This window comes from Phalacrocorax carbo, chromosome 17 (assembly GCF_963921805.1).
Source record: "Phalacrocorax carbo chromosome 17, bPhaCar2.1, whole genome shotgun sequence".
Classification (NCBI taxonomy): domain Eukaryota; kingdom Metazoa; phylum Chordata; class Aves; order Suliformes; family Phalacrocoracidae; genus Phalacrocorax; species Phalacrocorax carbo.
In genome coordinates this window covers 6,583,932-6,603,642 of record NC_087529.1, presented here as the reverse complement: position 1 = coordinate 6,603,642, position 19,711 = coordinate 6,583,932, and the positions used below count along the sequence as shown (strand labels likewise).

At 41.2% G+C, this 19,711-nt stretch overlaps 2 protein-coding genes across 8 annotated transcripts in view; one reads left to right on the top strand and one right to left on the bottom strand.

Annotated features, from left to right (window-relative positions):
• The window catches only part of NLK (nemo like kinase), a 67,735-nt gene extending 66,058 nt beyond the window's left edge, over positions 1-1,677 (bottom strand). Inside the window, exons 1-2 of one of the 4 annotated variants that reach the window (XM_064468178.1) lie at positions 1,605-1,677; positions 7-442 (exon numbers count right to left, since the gene is read on the bottom strand). In XM_064468178.1, coding sequence (XP_064324248.1) covers positions 7-431 — 425 coding nt within the window. In that variant the 5' untranslated portion in view covers positions 432-442; positions 1,605-1,677. Of the gene's footprint in view, positions 1-6; positions 1,564-1,604 lie in introns of those variants that run through there. The other 3 variants (XM_064468177.1, XM_064468179.1, XM_064468176.1) reach the window with 3 other exon arrangements.
• A 540-nt stretch (positions 1,678-2,217) lies between these two features.
• Positions 2,218-19,711, top strand: part of LYRM9 (LYR motif containing 9) — a 45,328-nt gene continuing 27,834 nt past the window's right edge. Inside the window, exons 1-2 of one of the 4 annotated variants that reach the window (XM_064467675.1) lie at positions 2,218-2,290; positions 19,476-19,551. The gene's annotated coding sequence lies outside the window, so the exon portion shown is untranslated. Of the gene's footprint in view, positions 2,291-2,383; positions 2,626-19,475; positions 19,552-19,711 lie in introns of those variants that run through there. The other 3 variants (XM_064467676.1, XM_064467677.1, XM_064467674.1) reach the window with 3 other exon arrangements.

The following is a 19,711-nucleotide window of genomic DNA, read 5'->3' as shown; positions in this document are numbered from 1 at the left end:
ACTCACCAGACAACACCAAAGGCTCCATATCCAATAGGTCTGTCCGGCTCAATATCCAGTTGCTGTTGTGGATGTTGTGAGTGCTGATGATGGTGCGCTTTAACTGCAGCAGCTGCTGCAGCTTGTACCTGAGCTGGGGCTGCTGCAGCTGGTCCAGGGGCCTGACCCGGTGCCGGTGATGGGAAATATGGCTGCTGCTGCCCTGGGTTTAACATTGCTGCGGCCGCGGCCGCAGCTGCTGCGGCCGCAGCTGCCGAAGAGGCATGCTGCTGTACGGGATGTACCGCAGCTGCAGAGCCTGGATGCAAGTGATGTTGAGGGTGGTGGTGGTGATGGAGGTGAGGAGGAGGGAGGTGAGGAAGGTGGTGGTGATGGTGGTGGTGGTGACCTGCTGCTGCTGCAGACGTACCGCCATTGTAAGCCGCCATCATTTTTGCGTTGGCTGTTGTGCCACAAAGAGACATTCAAAAAAATGCCCTTTGATTGGATAACAACTGGGTCAAGCTGTCATTTGGCCATAAAAATGAAATCTGCTACACTTTAAAAGAAGTTGGGTTTCATCATACACGGCCCACCTTTAAAAGCATTGAGCTCAGCTGGCCTTATCTCTTCAGGAAGCCAAACAATTTGGAGAATCTCTTCATGTGTGCGTGAGCCAGAGTGCACGAACCCTCTTCCCCCAAGAGTCCAGCTGTGGTCGGCTACTGAAACTCCATCCTTGGGCAACTGGGTTGGGTTTTGTTTGGTTTTTTTTCCTTCACTTTTGTTTTGTTGTTTGTTTTTGTTTTTAATAAAAAAGAAATACGGGCATCAATCCCCCTTCCCTCCAGAAGGAGGATTTGGAGTCTCTTCCCTGGAACACCCTGCGAGGTCTGACAAGCCTACCCCTTCCATTCCCACATCCTCTCCATTTATCTCCTCGAAACCTCCCTGAGCGCCCAGGCACCTCCTACATAGCTCCCTCCTTTCAGACACCTGCTCCCTCAAATATAGAAAAAAAAGAAACAAAACAAAAAAAAAACTTGGGAGTTTGCAACTTTTCCTCGAAGGCCCTGAAACACACACACAAGCACCCAGAAAAAGTGAGGAGGGACGGAAGGAGCGAGGAGAGGAGGGGGAGGGCAAAAGGGGATGAAAAGATAAAAATAGATGGAGGAAGAGACAGGGACGGGGCAGGAAAGGAAGCCACGGGGGAGGGAGAGGGGGAAGGGGCGAAGGGGGGGAAATGAGAGCGGGGAAAGTGACAAATGGATGACAGGGGAGAGCGCGGGGCTGGGGGATAAAGGGGGCGCGGGGAAGATGCGATGGGGGCGGCGGCGCCCTGACAGCCTGACCCAGCGCCGGCGGCGGGCAGCGCCTCAGCGGGGGGCGCCGGCGGCTGCGGCCCCCCCTCCGGCGGGCGGGGCGGGGCGGGGCGGGAAGGGCCGGGGCCGGGTGGGGGGAGGGGGTCTCCGCTGCGTGCGTGCGTGCGGCAGGCAGAGGTGGGGGGGGGCGGCGGGCTCTCAGGCCCCCGCCGCGCTGCGCCGCTCCGCCCCCCGGCCGCCGCCGCCGCCGCCGCCGCCTGGGCCGCCCGACCCGCCGCCGCCGCCGCCGCCGCCACTCACCTCCTCACGGAGCCCCAGCGCGGAGCGCACAGCGGGCACGCGCACCCGGCCTGCCTGCCGGCCCCCCCCCCCGCCCCCATGCGGGGCACGCGCGCCCCCGACACCCGCCCGCAGCCAATCGGACCCGGCCCACCAGGCTCCGCGAGAGCCGCCCCCACCCAATCAACGAGCGGGACCCAGCTCGGCCGGCCCATAGGACTCGGCCGCTGCGGAGACTCCCTGACTCAGTCCCGCCCCCTTGACCCCTGCCGCCCAATCACCGCGCGCCTCCGCGCCCAGAGCTAGCGAGACCCCGCGAGATTCCCTCACCTCATACAACCCTCACCTCAGGCGGCCCCGCCTTCTTCACCTTTCCTGCCAATCACATGCTGCCGCTCCAGCGCACTGGCCAATTGGCTCTCCCTCTGAGCCGAATCCCGCCCCCAAGCCCGGCTTTTTGCCCAATCACCGCCCCCTATCCGATCTAATTAGCCAATGAGGAGAAAGGAAAGCCCGAAAAGGGGTCACTGGGCCAATAGTACCAGGAGGCCAGGCGGCAACGTGATTGACAGCTCTCCCTACGAGTGGTTAGCGGCGATGGGCGTTAAAGGAGCCGTTATTCTTCGAATCGTAGTGCGCGGCGCCGGGTGACGGACGAGGAAGCCGTCGGCGCTCTCGTCTGCAGGTGGGCAGCTGGCCAATGGGAGGTAAGAAGCCAGCTGATGAACGGCGGGAGGAGCCAATGAGGCTGTAGGGCGGGGTGAGATGAGGACGCGGCGGGGCGCGGAGGTCACTGCGGGTGCTGAGGGGTGGCGGGGAGCGGGGCGGGAGCTGGTCCGGGGGAGCGGGCCACAACGCAGCTCAGCGCGGCCCTCTGCTCGCCTCTTGGCTCCCCGGCGCCCTCCGGCCGGCCGGGGGCCCGCGGGGCTGTGTGGGCTCCGGGGCGAGCCGGCCCTCCGCGCCGCCCGGGGCCGAGCGGGGGAAGAGGAGCTCGGTTTCCTGAGGTAGATGTTTGTGCCTCAGCCCCGCTCTCCAGAGGAAGGTGATTTATAAAACTGTCTTTCCCAAAATAAGCTAACGGAAAGGCGAATGTGCTTTAAACACAGGTGGTGGCCTCGAAATGTGTGGGGTTCGGTGTTTTAGGGGGAGGGAGGTGAGTGGGGTGGGGTTTTTAATTTTTTCTTGTGGATTTTTTTTTTTCCCTTCGATTTTAAGACCGGAAGGTAAAGCTCGAAGGCTTTACTTCGAAGGCTTGAAGCAAGTGAGACTGTGGAGAGTGGGGAGTGCAGGCACTGAGGGCCCGAGCCTTGCCTGTGGGCTCCAGAAGCGGGTGGGAAGCCCAGAGTCACTGTGGGGTGAGCTTCCCCCTTCCCTTGGGTCAGGAGGAAAAAAAATATCGGAGGTTTCAGATCCCTTCAGCAGATAGCTCTTGCCAGACGCTATAGGCGACTCTTCTCTGTTTTCCTGAGGCTTGCTGCGGCGTGCTCATTACAGTGCTCAGAAGTCAAGTTTCAAATGTGAAGTAGTGTTAACCTAGGACAAAATTTTCTTCTGTGCCTTTTTGTTCGCTTATGCCATGAATCTGCATGCTGGGGGAATGCAGTGTGGTTCGTATAAGCATAAGTGTTCCCTAAAACATAGAGATTAATAAAAGCTTGACAATTTTAATGCTTTCCACTTTCTTTTTTCAATATTAATTGTACCTAATTAATGGTTTTACTTTAGAAAAACTCCTGGTTACCAGAGCCTTACCCATGGTGGTAGTAGAGTTAAATTAACTCTGATAGTGATAAAGATGTTCCTTCATGTGATTAAACTGGGTGAGCAGTTCCAGAGGAACTAAATGACTGATGGTGAATTTGTGAATTTGGATGTGCCCCTGTTGCGGGTGAGCTGACAGCCTTTTCCTTGCTGCATCTGGTTCCTGGAAAAATGACTAGCAGAACTATAACAGTACAACTGCATTGCTGAAGTTTTACCAACAAATCCCTGAGGGCACAGTATCAAGTACTGTGATCTATCTTTTCCTCTGTGTGTCTAAAACCCTGAACAACATCACTGGACTCCTATACAGCATGGGGGAAAGAAAACTATAAATGTGGAAGCCTGCAGTAACTCCTAAAACTTGAGTGCAAAATCTTTTTAAGAACGGGTTTTGGAAACTTTGTCTGCTGTTTGAGGATGTAAACAAGAAAAGCCTTGCAAGAGTTAAGACAAGTTTCCCTGTTAAAACTGTTCTGTTGCACTTTGAAATATTGTTAGCTAATATTCCAGTCCGGAACTGTAGTAGAGTTTTGCTATTGTGAAACAGTTTTTAAAACAGAGACTTTAATTTTTAAAAATAAGCAAGAGCAGATGTGGTTTACAGCCATTTTATAACACTATGTATTGGAAGAAGAGACAGAACACTTATTTAGAGCTTGTATTTCTAGCTGTCTAACTATTGAAGTTGATAACAAACTGCTAATGTGACTCTTCCCCTCAAGCTCTGGAGAGGTGTGGTGTGGGGGACAATGGAAGGAAGTGGATGCAAAGTAGGTTGGGTGGACCTGGGCATAGGGGAGTGCTGTGAGGACTTGAAGGCTTTTAAAACTCTCCCACACATTTTCATTATGGACTTTTTTCTTTCTCTGTTATTGCAAAATCTTTCCAAGTAGTTAAAATGAACAATTGCTTAATAATCGTTGTTTGGAATCTTGGTTTCTAAATTTGTATGCAGATTAATGTGTCTGGCATTATTCAAGTCCAAATATGGAGTGTCATCTTAATTTTTTTTGTTGGGTATGTTACTGAGTGAATTGGATCACATGGTTTCAAACAATTGATTTTTCAGTAGAGTTGAATTTTTACTGGTGTATTTGCTGGAAGTCAATCATCTTCAATTGCATATTGGGGAAAGAAGGGAAGGAAGACATGATTTATCTTGTTCTTGCTGCTGGACTGTAGTTGAATTTATGGTCATAAACAGTGTTTGGTGATACGGAAAAAGTCAACCTTTTTCTAGCATAAACTGAAAGTCTTGTAATGACTTCATATTGACAAGCGTTCACAGACATGGGCAGTTTTGGTGACTAATCTAGGAGCCTGATCTCTGTAGGCTCCTTATCGCTAAAGGGTAAAGAGGCACACTGCATCCCTGTCTGGAGGAATCTAATTTAGGTGTGTCTGGACATCACCTTAATATTTCTTTCCCCATTCACTATATGGCGCCTTTAGAGAGAAGCTTATGACCAGCAATGTTTGCTATTAAGCAGGGTGGATAGAGAGTAATTCAGGTAGCACATTTTAAAGCTATGTGTAGCCATCGCCCCGTGAGCAGTGTATGTCCCTGAGAACCTGTTCTTTCAAGTATTGTGCTCATGAAAAGATGAGAATTGGATCCACTTCTCATTAGTGTTTAAAGCATCTGTTTACACTTCATCATGAGCAAACCAGTTGCCAGTTAACCTGAGGGAAGCACCAGCTGAAGGTCCTGCTGTATTTTTATCCTTATTACTTGAAGGAAAGATCAACACAATGGGGAATTGTATTCAGTGTCTGTGGTAGTTGAGGAGGCTACATGTGTGCAGCTTTCCATCAAAAATATCACATAATGCGTTACAATGTCATGAATGTTTCCTGTATTTCTATGAAAAACAGACTACTTTAAACAATAATACCATATGTAAACTGTTGAAAAAGCTTTGTACTGTTCATTGATGCCCCTTTTCTTTATTGTTATCATCAAAACACCAACCATCTCAAGGTTTTGGATTACTATCTTCAGTAAATATCAAAGAAAAAAGTCAGCAGTTTCACCAGCTCAGCCAGCCTTCAGTCTGACCACTTACTTATGTATTTCCACCAAGTGATCTGGGGCAACTTGTAGGTCTGCTATTTGGTGAGTAGGGTTAGTTGCCTGAACCAGAATGCTATATTTGTTATACAACATTTTTCTATTAGCTTTAGTGAATCAGATCCATGGTGACTTCACTTTTGGCTGTATGTTAGTAAATAAGTGTCTTAAATACTCTGAAAGTGTCATTAGATGTTGTAATGTAGCTGAATTTTCAGCAGTGAGAGCAAAAGTGAACTGAGTTTCAGTCCTGGTGTTGCCACCAGTTTTCATGACAGCTTTTGACTCTGGACTACTACAAGGTTTCCCAGTTTCCATGTCTGTAAAGTGTAAGTAAAATCTGGCAGCCACTATATTTTTTATTTATTTTAGTTTAATTAAATGATACAGCCATATTATCCATCTTTTATTTGCCCTTTGAAGTTGAACCAGCTCTTTTCAATGAGGTGAGAGACTAGTGAGGTGGCAGCTGGAGGGATGCACTTATCTGACACATCCATATGGAGTTACATCAGATGCCAGTGTTGAATGACCCACCCTAACAAGTGTATCTTCCTTCCACACTGGGTTTATAAATGCTTTTAGTTGGTGTCCCTGGCCTCTGTCTTGCTGTGAAGCTTAAGACTGTCAGTTCAACTGCTTTTTAGGTACTTTGTGCTATGAAAGTTCAGAGAGACAAGATCTAGTTGATTGATACAGAGGTATGTTTAAGGAAAACTTTTAAAAGAATATTAAGGAAACATGAAACTTGCAGACAGTGTGCTCAAATTCTAATAGACCCTTTTTTTCCTCAGTACAGGTCTGTTAATTGAGAGTGTTACCTATTAGTTACATGAATCACTCCTACTTAGAACAGGGTTGCAGAATGAATTAATTATGTACTATTGTAAGTCAGTGCTTCCTTGTTGTTTAATGCCTTTGTATAAGAAGCATAAGTCTGCTGAGGGGGAGCTCATTACAGAGCTGGCTCATATACCTTTGAGCAAGAGTGTTTTGTGAGTAGTTCAATGAGCTTGAGCTGCTTAATGAGTGAGCTGGCAAAATCTAACCGTAGTAATTTGAACTGGGCAGGTAGAGACACTGCGGTAGATCCTGCCAAAGCCCAGTTTGATTGCAACTAATTTGTGATCCCCAGTGATGCATGGAGATATGTGATTGGTGACTACTGCTGATGAAACATGACAGATCAATTCTAATCCCTTACTGGTGAAGACAGTTATTCATGGGGACATGCATCTGTCTCTTACTATTTTATTCACAGTAAGAGTGCTGTAAAGCAGTAGCAAGTCTGCTGTTGGAGTATCAAACACTGAATGCTAGTATATCTAGATTTATCAGGCACCCTTCGCTAAACTCATTTAAAAACTACGTATAGCTGGGCATAAGAAACACAGGGCACGGGCTTGTCCCTTTCTGAAAATCTACTGTATCAAGTTTAGTCTTTTCTGACTTTCAGAGATTTATTTTCCCTTTGAATTTGCTACTTGCTTTGCAGGGGTATAATCTTCTTGACAGTGCTCTGCATAAGGGTGAGGGATGGAACACAATTTGTAATCAGCCAATTCCATTTCTTTGCTCCTCAGCAGTGTTTTAACCTTAAATTTCGCAACAAGGTTGTGTCATATTGCACAGTGTAAAATATTATGGTCCAATTCCAGACATAGGTTTTGTGGGCTTTTTCTTGTACCACAAGAACTAGCTGTGAAAACAGGACTCTGAATATTAGAATAAGTCTCTTGATTTCATGGCTGAGTATTGTGCATAAATGTCCTTCAGCACTTATGCACGTAGGGGTTTTTGTGACCCTTTAATGCATAAAAAGTAATGCGAAGTGGAACACTGCATAATAAAATACTTGCACAGATTTGTCTCTGATCCACAAAAGGGTTACTCCAGGCTGCACTATTGATAATTCATCATGTGGGTGTTTGACAAGCCCACACATACCTTGATATACAACTCTGCAGATACAGTCCTCAGTTTTCTGCAACACCCTGGTAATATTTTATTAATAAATCCTAATGCTGAAGCCCTTAAGGTGTTGTAAACACTGTGCTAATGCCTGTGAATATGAGGGGGTTTGGTTAGCCAGATAAATATCATGCTTTGAATAAACTGTGATCCCAACATACAACAGAATAAATATTCATGTACACAAACTATCATAGGGTTAAAATTCCTTTTGGTGTGTATTAGTCCCTTTCTTTGCAAAGAATATTTTTCTAGAGTTCTCATCTTTAAAACCTTTTCTCTATAAAACTGGAAGGGAATGAATTAATCATTAACAAAATGCAGTGAAGAGTAGAGGGAAAAAATATTTTGTTTTATCTTTGATTATGTAAAAGGTTTGTGCCTTAAAGTTTGCATGGATGGCAATATGCCTTCATCTAAGAGGAGGGCAGGGTTCTGCTTGTCTTGCTGAATGAGGGACAAATCCCTGTCCTGCCCTGGGCAATGTATTAAGAAGATGGGGGGAGGGAAATCAACTAGTTGAACTAAGTCGATGACCTAGCATAAGCTTGTTAGACTATCAAAAAGATGTGTTGACCATGATAAGCTTCATCTTTGTCTTTAAAGCAGCAGTGTGGGAATTTGGCTGCTTCTTTGAAAAGTGATTAAAATGATGGAATGGTGCGTACTTCAGTGGAGCTACACAGATAGGACTGAGCCATGGGGTAGGGGACGACTAGTGTAAATGGCAGCTGCTGTCATCTAAGATACACAGTATCTCTGATGTTGGAGATCAGACTCTACAGACACTTCACTGGCCTGTCAGCCCTGTTTGTGGCTTTTGCAGTGCAGTTTTTGTGGTGGTCGTGCTGCAGTTGACAGCTTTGCCCCAAGTTTGTTCAATATACTGTATATACAGATATGAAGATCATGATTAGCGCTGGGGCTTGAATTCATCCCAAAGACTATCACTTCCAAAACACTGAGCTCCATACCCTGTAGTGCTTTCTAGCCAAAAGTGTTTTCTTTTGAATTTTCAGGAGTTACTGAATTCTTTGCTCACTGCAGAGCTTAAGCATGAGCTTGGCTTTAAATGGGAGCGTGCAGGTGCTTAATGTTGGTTTATAATAATTTGCCATTTAAAAACTTGAACATGATTGTTTAGTTCTTTATCTCATTTTCCTTCTTACTGCTAAACACCAGTTGCAGGAGGTAGAGGGGAGGTATTTATCCCCTGCAGCTTTTTGGAGAAAGTGACAGTTCTGCAGTTCTCTGTTCTACATTTCTGGTGCAAAGAAATGACCCTGTTGTTCTTTGTCACCAGTGTTTCCTTTTATCCCTCTCATGGCAGCTGCTCTTGCTCTGTTTTGATGTTGGAACAGCAAATGAACTTCCTCTGAAGCAAATGTCATGCCAGTAAAGGTGTTGAAGCAGCAAGAAAATAATCTGTGTCCCTGAAGACTGAATTGGAGACCTTAGTGAATGAGATGTTCTTAAAATAGCTCCTCGGCATGTTATCCTCCATAGAAGGTGGAGAATTGAAAACACCACCACAAGCCCCTTGTTTTTGTGTGAGCAGGATCCCTAAAAAATGTGGTTTTTTGGAGTGGGGAGAGAAGTAGGATGTTTACTTTTCCTTCAAATTAAACTAGGTACAGTGATATCCAAGCTCACTGTTTCTACTATATTGTCTATTCAGTGATGGGGGAGGGAAGAAGGAGGCTAAGACACCAGTACTTATGATATGTTGAATTTTCTAGATTGTAGATTTAATTAGAATAGAAAATACTGTTGCTCTAGTGGTATTTTTGGAAACACCATCTTTCAGAGTCCTGACTTCCTGCTCTGGTTGTCCCATGGTTTGCTTTTTTGTTCTGTCATTGATGCCAGTGACAACAAATGGAACAAAGCAGTTGAGTTGATCTGAGCTGATTGTATGCCTCTCTGATTGTGTGCCTCTTGCTAAGAGTTTTGTTTGCAACATCATGGCAAACGGTCATGATTATTTCTTGTCCGGCATTCAATTGCAAATTGTTGCATGCATTTTATTTCAGTGTAATGTCAGGTTAGCTAGATTTTGACCCAATATTCTGTAGGTATGATTCTGTGAAGTCCTGAGTAGAAGATTAAACCTTCAGGTTGTTAAGTTCTTGCAGGTGAGACATATCTGTAAATGCCAGTTTTATTTGCTCTAGCTTTATAATGATAGCACAAAGTCCACCCTGATTCTGATTCCTCCCCCTGCTTATTTCCAGTTTGGATAGCTTCTTGGTGCTTTTTCATGTAACGACTAATTTTGTCTGGAATAATAGCTCATAAATCCTTCACAGTGTCAGAGTTCTTGAGTCTTGTAATAAACCATATGCATTCAGTATCAAAAAAATGTGTTATGGAAACACTTAAACACTAATTTTTAAATTGTGGTCTTTGCAGCAGTACACCTATCCACTACAGCAGGGCCATTTTGAGAATGCAGCTTAAACAACTTTTCTCTGAGGTACAGAGTAGTGATTATTCTCTGTGGTCTTGCCAATGCTACTATATTTCTCTGTCATACACAGTCAAGCAAGGAATACATATGGGACCAAGATGTCTGGAAACTAACAGGAAACAACAAACTTGTAGCCTGGGTCATGATAACATTTCACCCCAGCATTTTCTTCAGAGCATGATTCTGGTAAGCTGGGATAATGTAATGCTACTTAAACTTAAGTTTACGTAGAATATTGTTAGAATCAGTGCAACTCAAAGCCTGCGCTTTTTTAGGTAATCACAGATTAAAAACAAATTTCATGTTTATTCCAGAATTATATCCATATATCTGTAAGCAGACTTTGGAAATATTTGTTTGAAATGGGCTGGGTGAAGCCAAATCTTTGCTTAGTTCATGTAAGTTGTCACGGCCTCTTTCAAACTGGCTTTGTGTGGTTTTTTGGTTTGGATCTTTTTTAAAAGCAAGGTTCTTCTAACCTTGTTATGATGGAAATAGTTTAAAGATCAGCTTTTTGTGCAGTGTGGTGTATGGAGCCACTCGGCTGTTTTCTATGTGCTTAATTTAAGTTTTAACACTTAACCTGAACTTAAAAGTTAACCTAAGGTTGTTCAATGGGTGGTTTGTACTAATGCTTACCTGTCTGAGCCTGTTGTGTTTGTGTCAGAGCTGGTGTACCACCTGCCCAAGTTAGTAACTTAGATTGGTTATTTTTGCCATAGGTTTCCATACCTTTTGATGCTTTGTGCTCATTTCTTTTGCATAAAAGTATTTCATATGTAGAGATATTAAGTTACATTAAATATTATGGTGTTATTAAAGGATCTGCTCTGTGGAATTTCAAATAACTAATCTCAAGTTATCAGCAATAAAGGTAGTGCCAAAAAATTTTTACCCTTACTGGGTTTTTTACAGTATTGTTAATGAAATAAGAGAAACCAGTTTCTCCAGGCAAAAAACACTTTGATTTTAATCTGTGTGATAGTACATGTATATATTTTCCAAGAATTGCATCACCATTTGCTGCTTGTTTAAACATGTCACATGTTTAGTGACCTTGTTTTTCTATGTGAGCCACTGTTTCTGGAGTAAAAAGTAGCCAAAAATAATACCAAGCCAGAAGTTAAGTAGAGTTGCTCTAAATTACCCTAGCTGTGGATCTGAGGCAACCATGGCCTCTGTGGATGGCAGAGGTTCTCAGCTAGTGTAATGTAAAACACTTCGTATAGGCTAAACACTCCATGAAACTGATTAATGTGTGATAATAAAACCTATGTGGTTCTAGCCCTGTGCAGTCTGTTACAGTTTGGATACATTCTTTGGACTGTTCTTGTGGCTAAGTGCTTCTGATTCACTTGTTTTCTGCAGCATACCTCTAATATTAGTGGATTCTTTAATTTGCAGAGTGTGACCATGGGCACAATTATTTATTTATGATGTTCTTAAACATGGTAAGCATAATGTCAGGCCTAGAGGTTACCTAGATCAGGAGGTTTATCAGTCAGGGCAAATCTCTGACAGTAATCACATAATTTATACCTCTTGGTTTTATGTTGGGTGAGCACATTTGTTTAATTCAGCATCAAGTTTACGTGTCGTGCAACTCAGTTGCTATCTTGATTCAAGCCTACTAGCTAAGAAAGATAAACGGTTAGGAAATAATCTTCATTTTCATGTAACCTGGGAATTACTGGTTCAGGTGACCGGAAGGTCTGTGTCTTTGGTTAGACAACAATCGTTATGCTGTACATGGAGATACAGCATGAGCTACTTTGGCTATAAGATCTGTTGCCTTTTTTCTGAATATATTGGAGTGCTCTTTATCTGAAGTCCAAGAAACTTTATTGTGTTTTACAGAAACCATGCAGATGAAGCAATACTCCATTTGAGGTATGCTTGGAGAATTTGTTAGTTAAGCTGTTGCTTCATGTAATCCTGTACTTGAAATCAGATGTTTTTGAAGAAAAACCTTGCATTATATGTACCTGGGAGAAAAAATGCATGCCCCACATGCAACACATGTAATAACTATTGTTACTTTGTTTATCAAAAAATGGTTGTAATGAATGGAGTACCTGTCTTGCTGATGGAATTGAGTAATCAGTACAGGAGTAGTTAGTAAAACTTATCAGGGGAAAAAAAAATAAGTCTGGTAAAACATTTTGCTGGAAACAGGAAGAGAATCTTCTCCAGATCTGAATACTCTTATTTTTCTTGGAATCAGTAGAAGGGGAATTGATAAAAGTACTAGATGCAAAAATGAAATCATTAATTAAAGGACATGGACTTTTTATAACAAACATTTCATAATTATATTCATATCGTAAGTTTTAAATAGGAGAAATATTAAATTTTACATCCTCAGTTTTTACTGTTTGTCTGCAGATAGAAATAATTGATGGAAATAATTTACATTACTGATAGAAAAAACATTAATCTTAAAACAACTGGAAGAGCTTAGAAAACTTGGTTTCTAACTCTGCTTTTTGACATGATAATATCTCTTTAAGAGATCTAATATCTCATTTTTTACCAGATCAATTCCTTTCCTACTAGGAGAACTAAAGCTTTTCAGCTGTCCATCCAATTTATCCTTTTGGACTAAATTTCTCATATCAAGATAACCAGCAGCAATACTCCCCTCAGGAGACTTCTATCAATTAGTTACACATCGCTAATTTCTGTGGTACTGGTAGACCAGTCAGTTGCAAGAAAGCTGTTTTGTAAATAGCTGGGGCTTTGTCTTTACTTCTTCTGTTGAGGATTTTTTTGTTTTGAAATACATCTTTTATGTGGCAGCTATTGAAAACCTGCAGATTTATCCATGTGCCTGAAGAAATACAGGGTAGCTTTAGACAGCTCCTTCTGGGCTGTTAATTGCCTATGGATTTCTCATAGAACTAATGAGGGGCCAAGCAGATTTTTTCTGACGATACTTACGATGGAGAACATGTCATCCAAGAGATACAGGGCTCTCAAAGTGCAACAGTCATTTGTAGCTGTTGCTTAAGTCTCTTGTAGCTATCAGTGTATGTGTGCCTGCTACCACTGTGATGGCACTCTGACTTAAATATATCTGTCTGATTCCAAGCACCCTAAGGGTTGCTGGTAACTTTTCTTTTGTCCTATGGTCTTAAAGATATTCAATTTAATTCACAGTAAAGGAAAGTGGGATGTAAATACTCTGTAAATGAGACTCTGGGATGACATAGTAGCAGTCTGGCATTAAAAAGAAGGGCGTGCAGTCTAAAGAAACTGTCTAGATGACGGTGGCAATTCAGAAGCCACTCTTGCAACCTTTTATACCAATGTATATGACAAAGAGATGGCTCTCTTGTTTCACCATGCACCAAACCTTATTTTTGCATTGTGATGCTGCAGAGGATCTATATAGCATCAGAATGTTTACGTCTATCACATGTAAAATTTTCTGAATTGCTTCTGATAAGTAGTTGGAAGTTGAGGCTCTTTGGTAGAGGAATTGCATGTTACCAGTGAAGTGCTTGCTTAGCCATTGCAGACTGTGCTTCTACTGCCCTTGCCTGGAAGCCTTGTCGATGTATTTCACTACATAGGTGTGTGTGTGTGTTGGGTCTTTTTTTTTGGGGGGGGGGGGGTGTGTGCTGTATGTGAAGAGACAGACTTGGTGAGAACCAAGCATGTGTTGATTGCATTTTATACTCTGAGCCACAGCACTGGCACTGCATACATGCCTGGTGTCTCGCCCGCTCTTCAACATCACTGACCGAGTTGAAGAAAGTAGAAAGAAGCTATGGTGCTATATTGATCATGTGAGTGGCAAACGGAATCTATCAGGAAAGCAGGTTAGTCCCCTGCTGGAATGCAGATCAGGCTTTGTTAATCCTCCCATAGCCAGGCAAAGGTGGTTTTAATCTGTTTGTTATGCATTTGGTTGGTTTTTTCAGCACTGATGTATCTGCAAATGCCATAACACTGTTAGTCTCTTACTATCCATTTGCCATATTAGCCAATGTATCAGGACATGAAGCTGGTTTTAGTCACTCAGGTCTAATTCCAAGTGGTGTCTTAGGATCCTGTGAATTGCTCTAGATTTGTACATAAATAAGTGGCAGTATAACATGTCATTTTTAAGAAACTGCTACCAGCAGTCTCAAGAGTCTTTTAGGCAGCTGAATTTTTCACTGATGTTTAAGAAAAAAAATTTGATATGATTATTAGAGAGGGAAAATTAAAGGGTGAAATCATACAGGAAGGTCATTAAAATGGAAACCCTGAAATAACTGGGTAATTGGACATTGACTTTGTCCTCACCCCCTCACTCACTTTGAGTAGTTCTGTGTTAAAAGTAACGTGTCTGTAGGATGATGCTCCCAACATCTGTTATTGCTGAAACAAAATTATTTGCGTGGGTTTTCCCACATTCTTCCAACATCTGCATGTGTAGATCTGTCCTGTATATTAATCGGGTATCTAACACTGCTCCTTTCCAGGGAAAATGCATCAAAGGGTATGGGATTCTATCTTTGGTTAGATGGGGAATGTTTTGGTGTGGGGTTCCATATTGCCATTCACATCTATTAGATATTAGGTGGCTGGCTGTGGAACGGAATAATGTGAATGAGGACTCTGAGGGCAGCTAGCATGAAGCCCATGCACAGTGATACTGCTTTCAGTGTGCTTATGTGAAACAAAGGAGTTCACTGGCTATGGCCTCTGTCTTCTGAAATATTAGTGTCACCTTAAGTGACTAAAACTCTGCAAGTTTTCCTTATCTTCTTTTCTCGGAATGTTTGCAGGGAAATCACCATTTTTTAAAAGCATTCTACACTTAAAATACTCAATTGTGTGGGGATTTTGAGTTCTTGACTTTATAAATTAATCTAATAAATTGATTATTAATCTGTCTTGCCAAATGTTTGCTACTTCAGTTACTCTGGCTGTGATTATTCTGATAGAAAGCAATATATTTTGTTTTGCATGATTGCAAAAAAACCGTATGGTTCCATGTGCCAATTTCAAGACTCGGTTTATTTATGAATGTGACTTTGTTGCTTCTCCTTGGTATTTATACTATAAAAATACAACTGCGTGAAGGTTCATAGGAAGAAAATAGAAAAAGCTGAACAATAGTTTTGAAATAGTATTTAGAAATCTCTTCTGATCTCTAATTATCATGAAGTTTAATTGTCTTTCAGTCTTCAAACTATGCTCACGTTAGGAAAGCACATGCTTAAATCCATTCCTATCCAGGAAAATGCTTGACCTTAATTTAAAGCATGTACATAAGTTATTTAGTTAAATAACTCATAACTATTTGCTTAAATCCTAGCCAGTGTTAGACTATATTAGAACTGCAATGTAAATACTGTAGTAAATACATAAATATGGGTGTTGGGTTTCCTATGAACTTATCACCAGTTTTGACTTTTATAGTGATTTTGATGGTATACAGTTGAAATCAGAAGAGAATGGAAATTTCAGCTAAATTTTTAATATGCTGAAATGTATTAAGTTATACAAAAGAATTCATATTCTAGTAATCCTGTATATATACAGGAAGAGAGTACCCGACGTGTATGGCAGATGGTTTCAAAGGAAATCCTCGAGAGCTAGGATTAAAAAGCAATTTTCAGCAAGTTTAAAATGGGTCTCCATATTTGGGTCACAGATATTAAGTCTTTCATTGCAAACAAATGAGGGAGAAGTCTTGTCAGATTATTATTGAAATGTTTCTCAATAAAAGCTGACCAATGTGCACTGTGGAAGAAAGAAATGAGTGTCAGTTGATTCCATTCTGATCCAACAACAGTGGGAAGTAGAGTTGTGATGTACAGAGACGGTGTGTTGCAAGGAAGTGGGATTCATCGTTCAGCTAACAAACATTGGCAACCCTTTTAGCAATAATGGCTTCAATTTTTGTCTGCCCACTGAAGCAAATTTACATGAAGACAAACATAAACATTGAAAAACAAATTATAAAAAATATCTTGATTTTATGGTTCTGACCCTGCAAAGTTGGAATTTTCAAGGAAACCCAAGGTATAAAGGTACCTAAATTCAATTTTGTTTCAGATTTCTGAACTCTGTTCCTGCCCCTGTCAATTTTCCTTTATTTCATTGGCCTTTGTATCAGAACTTCATATTTTTAAACTGCAGTAGAGATGTGTGGATAATCTTGTTCCTCTCTTCTACCCATCGCTTTATTTTAAACTTCCTGACAAATAACTTTTGGTGTGTTAGCAATGACAACTTTTACCTGTTTACATTAATAAACAGTGACTAAGTATAATTTATTAAAAGTGTAGAAAAACTCTTCATATACCATTTTTCTATTCCTTTTGGGTATCACAAGCATGTCTGTTATAAATAAGAAATTGAACAGCAAGATTATTTGAATCACAGAGAGGAACAAACATGAGCTCTAGGTTTGACTTGGAAGTATGTCTGCACTTACAAATGGAAAACAAGCCCGTGCTTTCTCAGACATGTTTCAGGGCACACTAGAACTTGATTTTCGTATATTTATTTTATGTAAAAACGTTATATTCTAAAGTAAACAGTACCATGCAAACATAGTTCCAGGCTGCAGCTGTTCATGTTGGTGGTGTTCAAACATCCAGAAATATTATCATCAATATGATGCATAAGTGAGTACAGATCAGCTTTGTATTCTAGGAGGAAGAGAAGACACCGGGCTCTTAGTTTGTATACATAGCACTGCAAGTTGGGGATGACAGCAGCTAGTAAATGTGTTAGGAATGTAATTCACATTTACATTGGTGCTCGTTTATATGCTTCTGGCAGTGTAAAGGAACCTCAAGTTTGATATGAGCTAGCTCTTCTTTTAAAGACTTTTCTATTTCCAATGTAGAAATTCCAGTTAGACCTTAGGCATTGTTTAGTAAACAATAAAATACAGCAACTGACAGTATTTTTATTGTGTTCCCAAAGCTAAACTGGGTGTATTTTGAGTTGATTTGGAAAGCTTCCTAAGCAAAGGTGCCTGATGCTCTAAGTGAACTAGAAGTAATTGCTGGTTTAAATTTCAGCCTATGGAGAAGTTAATTGCATTGCTCTTGGGCTATTAAATTGGCTACCTGTTAACAGCAAAGGACAATGTACTTCTGAAAGGGCACCATAAATGTCCCAGTGAGATAACTAACTGCAGGTGTATCTGGAAAATGTTAATTAACAATGCTAAATAGTATGTGTTTTCTGCAGGGCTGATCTCGGGTAGGTATCAGAGGTCCTATCTGCTATTCAGAAAAGAAAGTTTGGGTGGTGGATGAAAATAATGTTATGAGGTAGCTTTCTGTGTTCAGTTCTTGTACTAAAGCTAGAAAGCTTCAGTGGACTCAGGACTGGCTTTCAGTTGAAGTTGAATCTGTTCTAGGTGCTTGTTTTATATCACCTCCTATGGGAAGTTCACCTGGGTGCATCTTGATATGATAAGACCTAGCTTCATGTGATCTGACCAGGTGTGTTTTATCTTTGCATAATCTGTGTTTCAGATGATAATTCCAGCAAAAGAGAAACACTAATAATTGGCTTTTAAAATTCTTGAGGTGTCAGGACAAGGAATAAGCTTAAGGAAGTGTTTGAAGTGGGGTACAGAAGTGGGTTGTTGATGTTTGCAGAGCATTATTCCATAGCATGGGAACAGCATGGAGGAGAGCTTTGAGATAGTCATTACATTAAACCATTTACAAGTAAATGGTGGAAGTTAGTATTATAGACTAATTAGAGGCAAAATTCCACATAGCTGTGTTACAGGTGAGTAAGGAGAGAATGTGCTGTCAGGAACTTGGAAATGAAAGTAACTAACTTCTGTTAATGTAATAAAAGGGAGAAGCAATAAGGGAATGCAAAGAGAAGATTAACATAGGTGAAGCAATGGATTAGGAGAACACTTAATAGCATAGATGAACAATAGTAGGACAACACTGAATCCAAAGAAAAGGGCACTGGATGCTCAAGATGCAGATTGACAATCTGGATGATAGTGTTAGTTGTGTGAATGGATGACAAAGGGTTTGCCTCAGATGCCTTGCAAGAAAAAGATACGTAGGCCTCAGCTGCAAACAAAGGATCTCCTATGAACATAACCGAAGCATGATTTTTGAATGCTTAATTCTTGGAACCCGTGTTACCAATGTAATTTATTTTCCTTCAGAGGGCAATTTTGAGTGCCTAAATTAGAAATCAAAAATTGAACATCCCAAGCTGTTGTCAACCATCATGTGTTGCCAAGGTATGATACTGTTGATACTTGGGGGGAAAAAAAAATCACCCGTGACAACAGTTATCTTTGATCTGCATGTTTGTAAATGTAGTTTAGAATTTTGCCTTAGATCTTTTCAAAGACTAGCATCTTTCAAAGGGAGGCATAATAGATCAGTTCAGATTCTTCTGTCTTTGTTATATTCCAGGTCTTTTGTTTCAGGTGGTTTTTGAAAGTTTCTGTGAAATACCAGATCTGTTATAAGATCTGATCCAAATGTCTTTGGATAGTCAGAGCAGTCCATTCTCTTGACTTCAACAAACTTATGATTGAGTTCTATATAAAGGAATTAGTGTTGACTTTAGATCAGTTGATTCCCTTTACTCACTGTACAATTAAGTGTTCGATAAAGCAGGAGTTTCTTGTATGATGAGTCGGTTGTTTCATGGGTCAAAAGCAGTTTTTTTGTCAGGGCAAAACACAATGGAAGGGGAGTAAGTTCATGCAGATCACCAAAAGGTTAGACAGACAGGTAGAAAAGAGAAGCCTGAATTCCCCTGTTAGGGGCCAAATGAGTGTCATCCAGAAACTACACCAAGTTGCAACTCCAGAGCAATGTGTGACATGCTGTTAAAATGTGTTAAAAATAGTACTGTAAAAGGGAAGATTCTCAGATATTGTTTGTCTGCTAGAACATTTTTTACAGCTCTATTTTGTGTTGGTTGTGCATTGTTTGTTTTTTCAGTTAAAGAAAGAACTCTCAAGGAAGTAATTCCTAGTCTTCTGCAGCTTACTTGGAGATGATATTTGAAAGTGTAGGTTGGTACTGCAAGTAGGGTCTTGTTCAAGAAGTTATTCCCTTTGCTTCTTCCTGTAGAGGTGTACTTGAGCATTTTGAAATGAGACTGTACCACTGTGGCAGTGGGAATGGAAAGCCAAATTTTACTGAGGACCTACCAGGCTGTCCAAATGTTGGTAAATGCTTTTCCCAAAGCAACATTCTGCTCTCTGACAAATATGTAAATCTCTGTGGAATTATTATGTCATTGTACAGAGTTCTGAATACTAGAAACTATGGCTGTTTAAAGTAGCTTAAGAGTTTCTGATGGTAAGAAAGCATTTAACAGGAAATATTGAAGGTTCGGTTCCACTGAGTGCTTTGGAATTTCTTTCTACTTGTATCTTTTTGTAGTGTATATTTATTAAAAAGTGTTTTCTGAGAGATTACTGAAAGCAATAACCTATTCATATCGAGGCCGTGAATTAATGTTTAATGTAACTAGTTAGACAAAAGTGAAAGCTTACATACTGATAAGTTGTGCTATAGATAAGCTTCTCTGCAGTTATTTATTGATGGTACTTTAAGTAGCAAGTTGAGGAGAAACATAATGAAAATTGATTTCTTCTCTACAGGTCTCTCTTGCCTTACTGTTGGACTTCAGCAGACCTAATCTGTGAAGATAATTGAAGTTCCTTTGCTCTGAATGCTGTAAGTGATTTTTTTGTTTCATTTTATGCAAATTGTTACGAGCCTATTTGCCTCACTTAGGGGGGAAAAAGGTGAAAATGCCAAATCACAAACAAATGGTAGAAGTGAAGTTGGTGCAGATCTGTTATGACAGTACATGTTTGCAGGAGATATTTCTAAA